General features: G+C 47.0%; 1 protein-coding gene across 2 annotated transcripts in view; it reads left to right on the top strand.

The window, feature by feature from the left end:
• Window positions 1-18,048, top strand: part of FTSJ3 (FtsJ RNA 2'-O-methyltransferase 3) — a 183,874-nt gene that overhangs the window by 54,094 nt on the left and 111,732 nt on the right. For both annotated transcript variants that reach the window (XM_085651369.1, XM_085651368.1), the window contains exons 11-14: window positions 12,794-12,880; window positions 13,044-13,196; window positions 15,472-15,607; window positions 16,050-16,261. In XM_085651369.1, coding sequence (XP_085507495.1) covers window positions 12,794-12,880; window positions 13,044-13,196; window positions 15,472-15,607; window positions 16,050-16,261 — 588 coding nt within the window. The remainder of the gene's footprint in view (window positions 1-12,793; window positions 12,881-13,043; window positions 13,197-15,471; window positions 15,608-16,049; window positions 16,262-18,048) is intronic.

The following is an 18,048-nucleotide window of genomic DNA, read 5'->3' as shown; positions in this document are numbered from 1 at the left end:
AAGCCTGGCACAGGTAAGTGATAAATACTTTGCAGTAAATATACAGGTGTAATACAGTTTGGATTTTAATTATAAATGTACTTTGATTTGATTAATGTTGTTACTATTAATGTAATGCTTTTCAGAATACAGTACATATACTTTGTATAGGATTTTTAGTAAAATTACAAGTAAGTTACTTTTGAGATTACTTTTATTACACAGTTTAGAATACCTGGATACTACACTGGGACATTTCCTGTAAACCGATAAGTAAAATCGTTTTTAAAGAATTTCTTTAGGTTTTCCAACTCCACACAAAGTTTTTCATAGAAAAACAGTCAATGCTATCCTATGGAGGAAAATAGTGATATCGGTTTAAAGGTAAGTACTTTGTTGTGGGAGTTGTTGTTCTGGGGTTAGACTCAGGGGTCCCCCAGGGTCAGTGATGCACTGTTGTTGCACCATCAGTGGCACTAGGGCAACCGGGTGCAGAGTGCTGAGGCCCAATGTTATCCAATGGGGGATAGCGGACCTCCGGTTGGTGGCTGCTGATGAGCAGGCCACTGGGTTGTGGGAGCAAAGCTCCTGGACATAAGCTCAGTGCAAATGGGTATTTAGGCCAGCACAAAAGTTGCACTCTCGGTGGCACTAGGGCGGCCGGGTGCAGAGTGCTGTTTTGGCGTCGGGTGCCCTGTAGCTTTCAATAGGGAGTCTCCGGTTTGCAAAAGCACCTCAGACTCTGGAACAAAGGTCTTCTGTGTGCGACCACCACTTGGAGAGGTAAGTTGGGATGCTAGGGGTTGGTTAGGCTCTGTCGCTTGGGCCACCCAAGGCCGAGGAGCGTCTGGTGCAGGGGTGCCTTTTAGGGTCTATTCTTCTTAACAGCTCCTGGTCGCGGTTGGGGCGACCTTCCGGTTTTAGGCTGCAGGCGTTGGCTGGAGGCTTGAGGCAGGTCAGGGGTCAACGGATCTCTGGTTAGGATCGCTGGGGAGACCTCCTCTTGGTGTTGGGCCACTCAAACTTGGGCCGTGGGCGTCGGTCGGGTGTAGAGTGGTGCAAACTCACAGATCCTTGCCGAGCTGGAGTCTGGTGTTTGAACAAATCCGGTGTTCACAGGAGACAGAGTCTTTAGGGTTGAAGGCAGGCAGGTCCTCCGTGGTTCTTGAGGTTGCTGGCTGCAGGACACACCAGAATTTTGCTGGACCAGGTTTGAGGTGGGGACAGGCCGGTAGGGCTGGGGACAAGTCAGTGGGCTTCCTCCTCTTGTTAGCTTCGGCACGGCTGTTTGGTCCTTCTTCTTTTCTTTTTGCAGGTTCTGGTCTGAGGAAGCAAGGTTCAGGGGTGCCCCTAAATACTAGATTTAGGGGTGTTACAGGTAGGTAAAAAGGTTGGGACCAATGGGTCCCTTTCCCGGGGTGGATACGCCCCCTATTATGCCACCCTCCAGTGGGAGGGGGTGTGAGAAAGTGCACACTCTATGCATGGTTACCTCCACTTTTTGCTGAATTGCTGATGTAGTTTGACTGAGTGTGCACTGGGCTCCTGGTAATCAGGTATGCAGGGCCTATGTTCTTTCCCTAAAACTGCATTGAAGCCTAAACCCAATTGGCATCTCTGGCCAAAGGTCAGCCCCTGGTAAATGGTACCACAGGTACCCAGGGCACTGTGACCAGGGAAGACCTCTAATGGCTGAAGCACTTATTGTGCCAACCTTAGAGGCCCTGTACCTGGACACTCACACACTGCCTTTGCAGGCTGCGTGTCTTGGTGCAGAACAAAGTGAAGAGTCGACATGGCACACATCCCTGTGTGCCATGCCTACAACCCACTGCTCTGGCATAGATCAGCCACCTCTCTAGCTGGGTGCACTATACCAGTGGTGAGGGTACAGGTGCATGAGCTCTGTACCCCTACAGTGTCTAAGTCCATTCTTAGACATTGTAAGTGCAGTGCTGCCATTAAGAGTATATGGTGCTGAGAGTTTGTCATTATGAACTCCACAGCACCAGAATGGCTGCACTGAAAACTGACAATTTTGGTATCCAAACTCTCTGCCCATTAAACCCACACTGATGCCAGTGTGGGATTTAATTAAAAATGCACACAGAGGGCATCTCAGAGATGCCCCCTGAAAAATGACCTACCACTAGTGTCCAGGCTGAGTGGCTGCCTTCAGCTGCCACCACCAGACATAGTCCTGGACCCCTGGGCGAGAGCTTGCTGCTCTCGGGGGTGCCTGAAACAATGCACATCCTGGGACGAGGTGCCAAGCCTCCTCCACCTGGATGGGCAATGTCCACGAAAGGGGAGCTTCAAAGGCTTGCCAGCTTTGTGAGCTTCCCCAGGCCACTTGCTGCTATCAGCAACTGGTCCCCACTGGTTCTGACCCCCACTTTGGGTCGGAGAACCGGTGGGAAAAACAAGTGAGGAAGAGAGGTGTGCCCACCTCTGCCAACTCCACCTCTCAGGTGGGGGAGGCTAGGTGAAGCACAACTCTGCCCTTGCCATCTTGCAGATGGGGGTACTCCGCCAACCAGGGACAGGCACATGCGACCTTCCCACTGGATGGTGGCCAAATAGGGGGTGTACCCACCCCAGGGAAGGGACCCATTGGTCCCTGCCTTTTACCTACCTGTAACACCCCTAAATCTAGTATTTAGAGACACCTCTGAACCTTGCTTCCTCAGATCCAGACCAGAAGAAAAGAAGGACCGAACAGCCGTGCCAAAGCTAACAAGAGGAAGACGCCCACTGACTTGGCCCCAGCCTCCACAGGCCTGTCTCCCCCTCCAACCTGCTCCTGCGAAATCCCGGAGTGTCCTGCAGCCAGCAACCTCAAAAACCCCAGAGGACCTGCCTGCCTTCACTTCCAATGACTGCTTCTTCCGTGAACACCGGATTTGTTCAACTGCAACCTCTGGCAGCAGCCGGAGACCGCGAATCTGCCCCACTCTGAACCCGCCGTCCAAGGCCCAAGCTCGAGTGGGCGAACACCACGAGGAGGTCACCCCAGCGATCCTGAACCAAGATGGGCGACCCCTGACCTGCCTCCAGCCGACGCCCGCAGTCTAAATCCAGAAGGCCCCCCTAACCGCAACCAGGAGCTAGTAAGAAGATCCAACCCCAAAAGGCAACCCTGCACCCGATGCGTCACGGCATTGTGTGCCCAAACCAACGGTGCCTAACCAACCCCTAACTTCCAAACTTACTGCTCGAAGTGGTGGTCGCACCTAGAAGTCCTTCATCTCCCTGCCTGCAGTGCTTTTGCAAATCGGAGGTTCTCCATTGAAAACAGCAGGGCGCCTGACCTCGAAACAGCACCCTGCACCCAACCGCCCTAGTGCCGCTGAGGGTGCACCTTTGGTGCTAATTTGTTTCCCCATTTGCTCCCAAAACTCAGTGGCCTGCTTGCCGGCAGCCACTAACCGGAGGCCCCCTATCCCCCATTGGATAACATTGGGCCTCAACACTCAGCACCCGGCCGCCCTAGTGCCGCTGAGGGTGTAACAAGAGTGCATCACTGACCCTAGGGGACCCGTGAGTCTAACCCCAGAACCTCAACTCCCACTACCGAATACTTACCTAAAAACCGCTAACCATATGTTCCTCCACAGGATAACATTGACAATTTTTAATGAAATTCTTTAAAACTGTACGTTTTAACAAAAAAGCTTTTACTCACCTGTTTACAGGGAATGTCCCAGTTCTACATCCAGGCATACAGCACTGAGTAAGAAAAGTAATCCAAAAGTAACTTACCTGCTATTTTACTGAAAATCCCATTGAAGTCTCTGTACCGCATTTACAAGTGATTGCATTTCTCTGAAACAATACTATAGGTCAAACCATAGTACATTTACAAATGCAATTGAACTGTTTTACACTACTACTACTATTACTACTGTAAAGAATAAATTGCGTACCTGTGCCAGGCTTGCTTGGTTCTAGAAATTAAATAACTAAAAGAATATTTGTATACAAAAACAATTGGTCTGAAGTTCAGTCTTTGAGTGTGTGATTTAATTTGCTGAGTGTGTACAACAAATGCTTAACACTGTCCTCTGATACTGCCTTACTGCTCGACCACACTACCACAAATAGAGAGTGAGGTGCTATCTAACTTTACCTCTGCCTACCTTTGGGGTTCCACTGGACTCTGTGCACACTATACCTCACTTTGGTATAGTATATACAGAGCCAGCTTCCTACACTAGACAACTATTTTTACCGGCAAGTAAACATTTTTTTTCAATATAATTCTCTCCTGTGGGGTCATAAGATGGCCCCCCTCATCCTTCTCAAATTCAAATTCAAATTCAAAGATAGCTTTATTCGGTATTTGACAAAACACCATATAAGCAAACATTACAAAAATACGGTTAAAACAGTGTTATTTACATACTAAAAGGTGCTTGAAGGGTCGAGGTAAATATGACATATTTATGTATTATATGATGTTATTAGGCACAAAATAATACTTCTACAAACCCTCAACCTTCTAATCACTTCTCATAGACCCTCTACATTTTATAATAAACGACAGAAATTTTATCATCACTCCAATAATACATTCGTCTTGAAGCAGATACAATCTGTGGAGAGCTGCTTTACAGCTTCTCAGGCCCCACAGTTTTAACAGAGGCAATAGATGTTTTTTCCTACCCCATTGATAGTACTTGCAGAACAATATGCAATGTATGTTAGACTGGGTGGCTATTCCGTCACACGGGCACTTAATCATTTTCACTGACCAATCATTCGGTGTAGGGAACGTTATTAACCTGAAAAAACAGTCTGTCCTCAGACGAGCCAACAGCATTCTATGGTAAGGGGAGATATTTGGCGCTAGATAAGGATGTAAACCATGTTTGTGCAAAATCTGGCGGTGGGCTATAATGGTAGATTTATTCCCATCTAAATAGTATCTCCTCTCCTCCAATAGGCCAAGACACGTCTCTTTTAGTGCTTTTTTGGGGATTTGGGCGCATGATATTGGGTCTGAAAAGAGTTCTGGGTTGCCGATGGAGTTCAAGAGTTTTTTAACATAAGCTAGCCAAGGTTGTTTAGCGCCATTTCCTTGCTGCAGGCAATCCTGAATTACCTCCCTATTAAAGGTTGTGTCCTCGCATGTCCAGATCTTATGCCACAACATCACTGGCGCTATCTTTATAATGTCACTAATGTGAGATCTATCCAGTTCGTTGTGGCAGATAGTAGTAGATGTGGAACGCGGAACTCCTAAGAGGTACCTCAGGAAGGCATTCTCCACCCTTTGAATTTCGGAACTATCTGCAAGTCCCCAAATCCCCGCCCCATAAACAGCTGTGGACACACATTTAGCTGTATAGATCTTAAGTAGTGTGTCTACCGGTTTCCCGCCCAGTTTTTTAGCAAATTGCTTAACCGCCCCTATTGCGCGGGCAAAAGCCAGGTTTCGGGAGGTAACCGCGGCAGGCCATGTCCCCCTATTATTAAAAATGATGCCCAAATAGGAAAAAGTTTTCGACATCGCTATCTTTGAATTATTAACAAAGGTTTTGCAGTCTGGTACTTTTTTTCTCGTTGTACATGACATCGTGAAAGTTTTCCCCACATTTATTATAAGGCCTCTAGAGCTCATGAAAGTTGCAAAGCCTGTTAGTGCCTTTTGGAGTCCCCGCTGAGTGCGGGCCATAATCACCGCATCATCAGCGTATAGCAATAACGGGACTGCGAGTCCGTTTATCTTGGGGTAATCCACCTCCAGGTCATTCATCGAGTCTGCTACCTCGTTTATATACAAATTGAATAAAAACGGTGCAAGGATGCAACCCTGGCGAACGCCCTTTGCAATTGGGAATTTTCTGGTTTGTTCCCCATTTTTGCCATATCTCACCGTAGCTCCTGCATCTCTGTAGAGTTCCTGGATAAAAGTTAGGATGTTTTTATCTATCCCCATATTAGTCAGGGTTTTCCACAGGGTTCCATGATCCAAACAATCGAAAGCCGAAGTTAAATCGACAAATGTCAGGAACAAGTTCCCTTTTTTTGATCCAATATACTTGTTTATTATAAGGGACAGGTTTAAACCCTGCTCTATGGTTCCCACCCCCGACTTAAAACCATATTGGAATTTTGAAAGTATCCCGTTAGTCTTGGACCAGGTTTGTAGTTTGGTTAGTAACACCCTGCCAGCAACCTTCATTAAATTATCTAACAGAGAAATTGGGCGATAACATTTTGGGTCTTGTCTATCTCCTTTTTTAAATATTGGAATGACTATCGCTTCCTTCCATGTTTTAGGGAAACCCAAATTGGTATAAGCATTTAGAACATTTGCCAGTAAGGGAGCCCAGAGGTCTACATTCCCTTTAAATAGGTCAATGGGTACACCGTCAGGCCCTGGAGCTTTTAGGCTTGCACTCTGGGAAATCGCTTGTTCCAGGTCTGCAGGGGTGAACATTACTTTTAGTGGGAAATTTCCCTGTGGTTGTAAAAGGATCTCCCTCCCCTCAGCCAACTCCTCTTGTGAGGTCGACATAAATAGATCTTTCTTATAAAGAGCAGTAAAATGCTTGACCCAGACATCTTCAGCTATGCCAATTTCCATGGAATCTACCTTCCTGTCTAGAAAAAAGGGGGCATTTACCTCTTTCCAGAAGGACGTATTATCCCTTAGTGCGCTTGCCTTTATCAAGGCTTCCCAAGCTGCATTTTTGAGTTCTTTCTTTCTTGTCAGGAGAGTCAGCTTATAAGCTTGTCTAGCCTCCTTGACTTGTCTGCTATCCCTGGGTATAGTCTTTAAAGCCTGTAAAAGTGTTTTATGGGCACCTGTGCAGGCTCGGTTAAACCAGCCATATGATCTCGTTTCCTCCCTTGCCTTTAATTTTTTAGTTAGCTTGGCGTTTATTTCTGCTTTAATCTCATCAAATGCCTGTATTATTTGTTCTGGGTTAATGCTTGGTTCCAGGCAGGTGTTAAATTGACTAGTTTCTTTCAGTAGGAGATCTTTCAGAAAATTCGTGGGTTCAATTTTTGCCCATTTAATGGCATAGCCATTTTTCCTGGCCAGTGCCACTGAACGGCCATGCAATATATCCGTGGTGGTTATTTTTTGCGTGCCCCGTTTCCCTAATTTAAGGGAAGTGCTAATGGGAAAATGGTCACTTATTGCTAGGCCCTCCGTTTCAAACCCACCCACCCAACCTTGGTTCCTATTTGAGACCAGGATGAAGTCTATTACGGTACCTGCCCCATGACCAAAAAAGGTTGTTTGAAACACTACGGGTGGCTGGCAAAGTTCATTTGCAAAAGCCAAATCCCATTCATGCATGAATTGATTTAGCAGATTTCCCGCTAGGGAATGTTCAAAATGTGTGGTGGGATCCCCTTGTGAGTCAAAAATGCCACATTTTTTTGTTTGGCTATAGGGACATAAATGACAATTAAAATCCCCTGCTATGATTAAGCAGTCTGCCACCTGACCGCCTTTGGTTAGCAATGAATCCAGTTCCGCTATTAGAGTTTTTACCTCTACTTTTGGCATATTATTATAAAGGTTTATCAGAAAAAAGGAGCGCCCATTTAATTTAAAAGACAATCCTAGTAGTGAACTCCCTACACCTGCTTTTGGCCCATTTGCCTCGTACATGTTCTGTTCTATATTACAGAGGTTAGAGGTAAAAATACAAAGTCCCCCCGAACCCCTGCCTCGGTTACCCTGGATCGGGGGAACATAGAAAGTACTAAAACCCTCTACTGATGTCTCATATGGGTCCCAACACTCCTGTAGGCAGACTATATCCTGCTTTTCCATGAAAGTTAAAAATAGCTGGTCACGCGCTCTTTTCGCAAGCCCAGCAATATTCCAGGAAGATATCTTAAGCATATGAAACCCCTCAGTGATGAGGCAGGGTTCTTCCTGCCTGAATTGTGAGACCATGCCCTCTTGCAAGGCTTCGATCTCATTATCGAGTTGGGTCTTGGTCCTATCTACTGTACTCAGATATGGTTTTATGTTAGTAATTTCAGTTATTATCCCAGTTCCGTTCTCAGACCATAACCTGCTGGAATTTTCTGTTAACTCCTGGCTTAGTCGGTTGCCTCCAGACGAGTCTTGCACTAGTGTAATCTCTGGCATCACGGGATTAGTATTTTCTACTAGGGAAGGGACGTCATGGATCTTATGTAAGGGGGCAGTGACTTCTAAAAGGGAAGGGGCGTCATAGATCTTATGTAGGGGAGCAGTGACTTCTAAAACCCCTGTGGTGACCTTTATTGGTCAATCGACCATATCTAGACAGTCAAATCTGTTCCTCATGGGAACCCCCTCCCAGTAGTCGAAATTTGAGTTGCCTCTACTATGGTACCAGGGGCGGGAATTCCAGCCTCTATTCCATCCATTATTATTGTTATTCCTATTTCTGTTTCTATTAGTATACCCCACCTGTGTCCAAGGCCAGTCCTGAACATCCTCCCATCCAGTTTTATTTTCATAATTCGGGATATTTAACGGGGGATAAAAATAGGAAAGGCGCTGTACATCCACCCCCCCCCTTTTTTCAAGTGCTGGCCAGGAAGAGATATAGTCAGCCATAGCAGGATCGTCACAGTTGACTATAACGCAGTCACCCTGTAAGCTTTTTTTAGTTTCCCCGATCCAAAACACTCTTCTAACTGAGTTAATTCTGTTATAATGCGATGGCTGTATAGGTCTATTTTGGCTAAGCCATTGCAGAACTTTGTTTCTCAGTGACCACTGGGACTCATCCGCTCCCTCTATTAGTTCTGAGACCCCTGTTAGGACAACAGTGAACGGGGTGGCCTCAGGTGGGAGATGGAATGGCCGTCTAGGTCTAAATCCCGTCCTCTGTTTCCCCTGTGCTTGAGAGGGCTGAGATTTCTGGAGTTTTTGTGTATTCTCCTTTAGGTTTGCTAGCTGAGTATTTAGGGCTACTAGAGCTGGGGTGGGTTGTGCGTTATCGCTAGTGGTGACGAGTTGGCCCATTCCCTCTGCAGTTTGGGGTTTAGGAATATTTTGTGGATTCTGTTTGACGTTTTTGGTAGTCAGGATGTTCCCTACTTTATCTGGTCCACAGGACTTTGGGCAAGCGGCTGGTGTTGTAGATGGTTGAATTGGTTTAGCCGATTTGGCCAATTTACTTGGTTGTTTGATCTTCCCCTCTCCCATGTCTAAGGTACTAAGTGACTTCTGCATAAATGCAGGAGTATTTAGTTTGGCGAGTTGTTTTTCAATTACCCTTAGGCTTTTCTCCAGGGGTTTCAGATGGTATTTTAACAGTTCCCCCATGCTGTTTGTGAGAAAGTCGTGTAGTGTCACACATGAGGTACAAGGTTTTTGTATGCCCCCTACTGCGCCTAATGTATCAAGGTTCTCCAGTGGCGTGATGTTCCGTGGGGGCGTATTTAGAATCACACTATTGGTTGGTGATGGTGTTTGCAACAGTACGGTGTTGTTGCTGTCTATATTCAGGTTGCTAGGAATCCCACCATTTGGTGGAACTAATAAATGCACATGTGGGTTCGCCCCCTTATTTAACCTCTTATGTATGGCGCCCTCCCTAGCCCCCGTGATGTTTAATTCTGTGGCCGTTTCATAATTATGTAGGGATTGTAAATCTGGTGTTTTTTCCAGATCCTCCCTAGAATCAGAATCGGAACCTAGTGACAACTGTGTTGCTGACAAATCCACAGTGTTTGGAACTGTGTGAACTAGTGCACTTGTTTGGTTCAGCAGGGGTATAATCGACCCCTTTTGTATAGGGGTTTGTGCTGAGGCCAGCGGGCCCATAGACGATCTTTTTCTGGCCATCTCTAATTCGTGAGACACCCGTCGATCTATCAGTTGGATAGTATTATCAATGGCTGCATTGGCCTTGTGTAGAAATAGGTCAAGTGGACCCGTTATATCGGTGGTTTTGTCTGTTTTTTTGCTTCTAGTGACTCTGGACATGATTATGATTAAGCGCTCTGCGTCACAGGGGCAATAACTTGTGGGTCGCAAGCAGAACTGGTGTCACTGTTACAACTAGAATATGAGTTCCCACTAATTTATGACCACACAGGACAGCAAGAAAACGGAGAAAAATATAGACATGAAGACACAAATGGAAATACCGTGGCCCAGTCCAGTCCTGCACAGTCTGTAACGGGCTGAAACGGGCCCGCCCTTGGCCCGGGCTTCGCCTCGCGCTTCTCCTCGCGCGCGTCCCGCGTTGCGTGAAGTATGGTTTAATTTAAAGGGGGAGTAAGAGGGCGTTACCGCCGGGGGAAGAGGCACCAGGTGATGGAAGCAAAGGCTTCTGGTCCTCGCAGTCCCCCGGTGCAGGCAGGCAACTAGAGTGGGGTCTAGCGCACGCTGGGAGCTATTGGACACTCCGTCGATCAAGGAGGAGCTCCCACCAGCAGCGCAACCTCAAAAAGTTTCTGCAGGCAAGTTTGGCGCAAATCCGCTTCCCAGGCGTCCCTCCACAGGCAGTAAATTGGATTTTGTGAGTGGCACCCGCGAAGCGGGTGTCACGAAGGATAAATAGAGAAGAGCAGGTGATGGGCGTTACCGCCGGGGGAAGAGGCACCAGGTGATGGAAGCAAAGGCTTCTGGTCCTCGCAGTCCCCCGGTGCAGGCAGGCAACTAGAGTGGGGTCTAGCGCACGCTGGGAGCTATTGGACACTCCGTCGATCAAGGAGGAGCTCCCACCAGCAGCGCAACCTCAAAAAGTTTCTGCAGGCAAGTTTGGCGCAAATCCGCTTCCCAGGCGTCCCTCCACAGGCAGTAAATTGGATTTTGTGAGTGGCACCCGCGAAGCGGGTGTCACGAAGGATAAATAGAGAAGAGCAGGTGATGGGCGTTACCGCCGGGGGAAGAGGCACCAGGTGATGGAAGCAAAGGCTTCTGGTCCTCGCAGTCCCCCGGTGCAGGCAGGCAACTAGAGTGGGGTCTAGCGCACGCTGGGAGCTATTGGACACTCCGTCGATCAAGGAGGAGCTCCCACCAGCAGCGCAACCTCAAAAAGTTTCTGCAGGCAAGTTTGGCGCAAATCCGCTTCCCAGGCGTCCCTCCACAGGCAGTAAATTGGATTTTGTGAGTGGCACCCGCGAAGCGGGTGTCACGAAGGATAAATAGAGAAGAGCAGGTGATGGGCGTTACCGCCGGGGGAAGAGGCACCAGGTGATGGAAGCAAAGGCTTCTGGTCCTCGCAGTCCCCCGGTGCAGGCAGGCAACTAGAGTGGGGTCTAGCGCACGCTGGGAGCTATTGGACACTCCGTCGATCAAGGAGGAGCTCCCACCAGCAGCGCAACCTCAAAAAGTTTCTGCAGGCAAGTTTGGCGCAAATCCACTTCCCAGGCGTCCCTCCACAGGCAGTAAATTGGATTTTGTGAGTGGCACCCGCGAAGCGGGTGTCACGAAGGATAAATAGAGAAGAGCAGGTGATGGGCGTTACCGCCGGGGGAAGAGGCACCAGGTGATGGAAGCAAAGGCTTCTGGTCCTCGCAGTCCCCCGGTGCAGGCAGGCAACTAGAGTGGGGTCTAGCGCACGCTGGGAGCTATTGGACACTCCGTCGATCAAGGAGGAGCTCCCACCAGCAGCGCAACCTCAAAAAGTTTCTGCAGGCAAGTTTGGCGCAAATCCGCTTCCCAGGCGTCCCTCCACAGGCAGTAAATTGGATTTTGTGAGTGGCACCCGCGAAGCGGGTGTCACGAAGGATAAATAGAGAAGAGCAGGTGATGGGCGTTACCGCCGGGGGAAGAGGCACCAGGTGATGGAAGCAAAGGCTTCTGGTCCTCGCAGTCCCCCGGTGCAGGCAGGCAACTAGAGTGGGGTCTAGCGCACGCTGGGAGCTATTGGACACTCCGTCGATCAAGGAGGAGCTCCCACCAGCAGCGCAACCTCAAAAAGTTTCTGCAGGCAAGTTTGGCGCAAATCCGCTTCCCAGGCGTCCCTCCACAGGCAGTAAATTGGATTTTGTGAGTGGCACCCGCGAAGCGGGTGTCACGAAGGATAAATAGAGAAGAGCAGGTGATGGGCGTTACCGCCGGGGGAAGAGGCACCAGGTGATGGAAGCAAAGGCTTCTGGTCCTCGCAGTCCCCCGGTGCAGGCAGGCAACTAGAGTGGGGTCTAGCGCACGCTGGGAGCTATTGGACACTCCGTCGATCAAGGAGGAGCTCCCACCAGCAGCGCAACCTCAAAAAGTTTCTGCAGGCAAGTTTGGCGCAAATCCGCTTCCCAGGCGTCCCTCCACAGGCAGTAAATTGGATTTTGTGAGTGGCACCTCATCCTTCTCTTCATAGAGTTATCTGTAGGTATTCTGTGAAACTCGAAAATGAGGCAGAGGCCTCCGCAATCTAGCTCTGGGGTTTGTAATGTTTGGCTAACCGGAACAGCGGGACCTACGCCAATGTATATTGACAAAATCGCAAATCCTCTCCTGCCATTGGGCGGAAGGTTATAACTTTCCGTGACTCTACTGAAGATATGCACTGCCGGACAGCTATTTTTGCTCTCCCTCTGCCACATTTGCGTCTTACCTTGAACTCCTTCTGTATCACCTGCTCTCAAGATATGTGGGTCCCACCTCCCACTCAGACCTCCTCCCCAACCCCCTTGTTTTTATTCTATGCCCCTGTCCACAATTTCTCTGCCCCTTTAATTCCTTTCTGTATTAGCAAGTTAGTCTTTTTCTGTTTTTGGTGTCTGCTGCTGTAGAAGTATGTGTAGGAGCTAAGCCTCGCTGGCTGCTGCCCTCTTCCTCAGTCTTACCTGCCATGTAATGCCCTTCGGTGATTCCTCTTGTCTTTGCCTCTTTTCATAGGTCCCTTTTGAGCTGGCGTTCCAAGCTGCGACGATACCTGGCACGAAAGCTGAAAGACCAAGCCAAAGAGTTGGACGGGGGTATCAGGTGACAGCTTGCATACATTTCTTGATAAGTTAGACTTCTGATTGTATCTGTGGATGCTGTGGGGGGGTGTAGGCGAGGGCACGTATGTAAAGTGCTACCTCTGTCAGCAGATGGGTTAATATTGCACTGACTGTAACACGATTAACCACGTTCCGTTCTTCAGCCTGAGCTCTGGTGAAGAGGAAGATGCAGATGAGGATGAGAAGGAGGGGACGCCTGTCACAGCCCCTGAGAAGGACCCGGAGCAGGAGGAAGAGGAGGAGCTTGAGAAGCGTCTGACTGAGTTAAAGGCAGAAGAGGTGGCTGAACTGAAGAGGTGAGCTTGATGTGGTCTGCCAGAGAGATGATTACTGTTCTACAGTTAACCATATTTGTCATGGCATGATCGTGCTGCAGACAACTGCCCATGGTCAGGCATCGTTTGATAGTGTTATGAGGCACCTTCTAGCCCCACAGTTCCACTCTACATTCCTAAAGAGGAAAGGCGACTTTAAGAATATTTAAGAAAATATTGGCTTACACAAGCCCTGGTCACCTCTGACCCTAAACCAATATTTGGCCTACATAAAACTAATGCCAAAGCTTGTATGCCCCCCCCCCCAGGCACAGGGAATGGCCCTGCTTGACCTGCTAGGCACCCCTGCTCATTGATTCCCAATTTTCTTTGCACAGAAGAGACACTTTGCTGTGGTGCTTGTTACACCCATTTATTATAACTTCCCTTCAAGGGAAGGTGTTGCACTTGGCACCCCTCCCTGTTTTAGTCCATGAAAAGTTTGGGCCTCTGGTATTTCCACTCTTGAATCGTACTGTGACCCTGAGCAACCATGTACATCGGCCATATTCTTGCTCCCACGAGTGGGCAGAAGGAACAGATGCATTGAAAAGGGTAGAAGGGGGCAAATGGGCACAGACTGGCACCTCCAGGTCACCCTGTTCCTTGCGGTGTCCCCCAGTCTTCTACCTTTACATGGAGCCGCTTGGCGTTCTTCTCCTAGATAACTGCATCAAGATTCGCTAATAGGACGACACACACTTGAACTTCTCCTCTGCTTCAGGCGTCCACACCTCAAACACTGCTTGTACATCACCAAGACGTGTATCTCCAGCGCCTATCTGAAGCTCAACGTAACCGAGGCAGAGTTCCTTTAATTTGCTAAGAACAACAAACAAGATACAGTGCAAACCTAGCACAATGACATGAACCTGGACAGCTTTGAGCCCCAACTTTCACTGAAAACAGTCACTTGAATTTACCCTGGTCACCAACCTCACCCTTGTGAAACACATTGCTAAAAAACAAAAAAAAACAAAGATGGCCTGGAACCAGCTCTGTCTTCTAAAGACAGTCGAGCTGTTTCTTCCAGATAATGACTTCATAAGTGTTCATGTCCTCATACTCTCACTTCGGGGTAGTGGTTACGACCACTTCAGTGTGGTTTGGAGGGTCCAGGTTTTTGTTGAGACATCAAGTCAAAAGATATCTGTGACTGTTTCAGGGAAGAATTGCTGCTGCTAAACAGTCTGAAGGATTATCAAGGCATTTACAAACAAAGTTTATCTTCCTACACTGAGGAAGATTTGCAAATAGTGAAAGTTGAAGGCTTCTGCGAATGTACCCAGGAATTGGTGTCCCATCATTCATCCGAGATCAGACTTCATGCCCCTACATAACCCCAGAGCTATAGTGAGAGCTTTCCTTCTACAATACAGTTAATGTGAGAGCTGATGAATTCCCAATTAGGGAAAGACAATAAAAATATGGACGAGCTACCAGAAGAAACCTTCTCTCCAAAAAGAACTTGGCTGCACAGCCTAAGTTTGCAAAACATCTCCTTGTACGAGCCACAAGACGTCTCCAATAGTGTACACCAAACAGATCAGACCAATATGTAGTTGTAAGACTTTCATGCACAATTACATTTGCCGAAAGCAAATCCTGCGTATCACCATAAGAGCCTCATACCAGCTGTCAAGCATGGGGGTGATGGAGTATGGTTCCAACAGCTTTGTAGCTGTTTGACAAAGACACCTCACAGACATGGAGTCCACCATGAATGCCCCTCCATACAGGCGCATTCTATAGCATCATGTGAAGCTGTCCGTCTTAACATCTGAGGTAGGTGATGCAACAGGACATTGAACCAAGCACACCAGTTGACCCAGTGACTGAATGGCTTAAAAAGAAAGAGGGTTTTGGAATGGCCAAGTCCGTCGTGACTTCATCCCCATTAGAATGCTGTGCTGGGATCTAAAAACTGCATACGTGAGTGGCCTCAATCCTCAGCAAGCCTGAGCAGTTTTAGAATTGGCGGGACAGAGTTCCTCCCATGCAGTGTGAAAGACTAAAGGACTTGGGGGTAAATGTTTACTTCCTGTTATTGCTGCTCATGGCAGTGCCACATGTTTGATTTACGAGATGAATTTTTCACACAAAGCTGCTGAATGTCAACAGATTTCTTTGTTTAATAAAAGATCTGTTATTTGTTACCTCAGATTAGGTTTTCCTAAAGCTAGCACTAGAGGAATTTTATATTTATGAATACACAAACCCATGGAATGTTGAGCTTTAAGTCATGTTGTGTCCTCAGGAAGAAGAAAAAGATCTTAAAGGAGAACCGGAAGCTGCGAGAACGTGTGGAGCTAAAGATGGATCTCCCAGGTGTCTCCATTGCAGAGGAGGGCGAGACGGGCATGTTCTCTCTGAAGTCTATTGGGAAAACCAAGGTGCGACTGAGCTGAGGTGCAATGACGCAGCTATGTGTGGGCTCCAGGAAGGAGGTACTTGGGGTGGTGAGAGGTAGTGGTGTAAGCTATGATAAGAGGTTCAGCAAACTGTTCCTCCAATAGCAGAGGCTGCTGCAAGTCACGACTGAGATGCGTTGGAAGAGCTATGTCTGGGTATCCATAAAGGAATCGAAGAAGGTGCTGGTGGTTGTTGTAGTAGTGTCAGTCCCAGTGCTCAAGTGGGGGGAGGGGGGGTCCCAGTGCTAGAAGAGTAGGAGGGGGCTTCTGATCCAGACTGAGGTACATTGGTAGAGTTCTGGATGGATTCTGTTTTGTAAATTTGAGTGGTGGAAAGGAGTGGTGGAGTTCAAGACTGACTGTGTTTGCAGAGGTATGCACAAGCCGTAGTACTAATATGCACTTGTTTCTTCTTAACATCCAGATCCTGAACGAGATGGTGCGAGGTGACATGACGTCTGCGGATCTACTCTTACAGTCTCAGGCACAAGGGGGAGATGTTTATATCTCCGATGAAGAAATAGCTGGAGTAGATGAGATTTCTCTTGCTAGTGACCTGGATGATGAGGATATGGAGGAGGTGCACGCCATCACGAAGACCCTGGTGAAGGGCAAGAAGGATGTCTCCGCGAAGAAGTAAGTGCTTGGCCTTAAGAAGAGAGGTTGTTTTGGTGCTAGGACCTCTGTGCCTAGGCGTATCTCTTAGTCAGTAACATGGTTTTCAAAGTAGGATATGCTTGTGCAGGAGTGCTACTACCGTTAGCCATTGAGACAGAACTAGAAGCAGGGTGGACGAGTCTTGAATAACTGGGAGAGTCTTTATGGGCTGTCAATGAACGACTGTCGCTTCCTCTTCGCCGTGGGAGGAGGCGAGTCTTGCCGAACCAACTCTGACGACCATTTTAGGATGTTACTCTGCAGAAATGCTACCACGATGTTGTACGTAAGGAGAGTAATAAGATGTCAGTCTAGAGGAAAGGTGCTTATTGTACTGGAGTTATATTGATTTTTATAAGCTGCATAATATAATAATTCCACCTATGGGTAGATCCTGGTGCACAATTTAAAAGCATTTTGTTTCTTAAAGAAGCTGTTGTGAAAGTTTTCTACCATTTTAGGGCTGGCCTTTGAGACTGTTTTACTGACTTTCCAAAATGTTTATACACTACATAATATACTGACAACACATCATTATTAGTAAGTTGAGCAAACGCAGTGAAGTATTTCTGCCTCAGTAAAGCAGTACGCAGAAATTAAGTTGAAAATGCAGAATATTATAGCTCCACCGTTTTTCTTAGTCTCCTGGTGATCCAACATTTAAACCGAGCAAGTGAAAAAAAAGTTTTAATGAACTATTCGAGATTATGTGGCACTAATTTGAGTGCGGAAAGGAGACACGCTCTTCTGCTTCTTTGCCTTGGAGCAGAGGGACAAAAAGTTTTGGAAAAATTGTAGCCATTGCCACCTAATGAGACCAGAGATTTAAATGAGTTTGAAATAGTTTAGCAAAACTAGATGCCCATTATTTGAACAGTCAGTACAATATTGGAATGATATCATTTTGGTCTGAGGACGCAAGGAAAAGAGGATTCTGTGGAAGATTTTGTGATCAGTCTCCGTAAGCTGGCAGCAACATGTAAATTTTGAAGTAAGTTGGAAGGGAGGATTCGAGACTAGTTTTTACTGAAGTGAAATAGTGTTAAAATTCACGAAGAACTTTAGTTGGAAGATGAACCACCTTTAGAAGAAGAACTGATGGTAGCAAAAAGGGCAGAACACATGTTAAAGTGTGTTGAAGAAATGAGTAAAGAAAGAAAATGGAGTAGTTCTGAGGAAGTTTTTCAAAGCTCACAGGACACAGGGGCGGATGTATGTGTGACGGGAAGTAGTGAAAAGAAAAGTGTAACAGGATTTAAGGCAATATGTTTTAGGTGTTAATTTGGAGGCCACAAAGCAATGATTGTTTCTGGCATTATTTCAAACATTTAATGCTTGTGGTGTTAAGGGTTATTTTAGCAAATGTTGCATTAACAAAAATGAGAAATGTGCTAAACCCAAAGTGTCTGAGGTGTGTCAAGAGGTGGTATTACAGGTGAAAAGTTCAAAGATGGTGCATCCAACCGAAATAGAAGTGATCGATGGTGCAAGAAGGTCAATAAAATTTGATTCCCCACAAATTACCATTAGCTCTAAAGATGCTTTGAAGGAAACCTTTATCGGTGGTAAAAAGATATGTAAAATTGATGTGAAACAAGGGGGGTATGGTGGTTTTGTGATTTAATAAGTCGGGATATTTTGAAGCGAATATTGAATTGGGGAACAAATCCACAACGGGACACATTTGTTTTGCATGAAGGGGATGATCTTTTGGGTTGGATACACTAAGGTAATTTAGGACTAAGTTTGTATCCAAATAAGATTCT

The sequence above is a fragment of the Triturus cristatus genome, chromosome 4_1 (assembly GCF_964204655.1).
Source record: "Triturus cristatus chromosome 4_1, aTriCri1.1, whole genome shotgun sequence".
In the NCBI taxonomy this organism is placed as follows: domain Eukaryota; kingdom Metazoa; phylum Chordata; class Amphibia; order Caudata; family Salamandridae; genus Triturus; species Triturus cristatus.
Note: the sequence above shows the minus strand (reverse complement) of the source record. Positions and strands in the feature narration are given on the sequence as shown.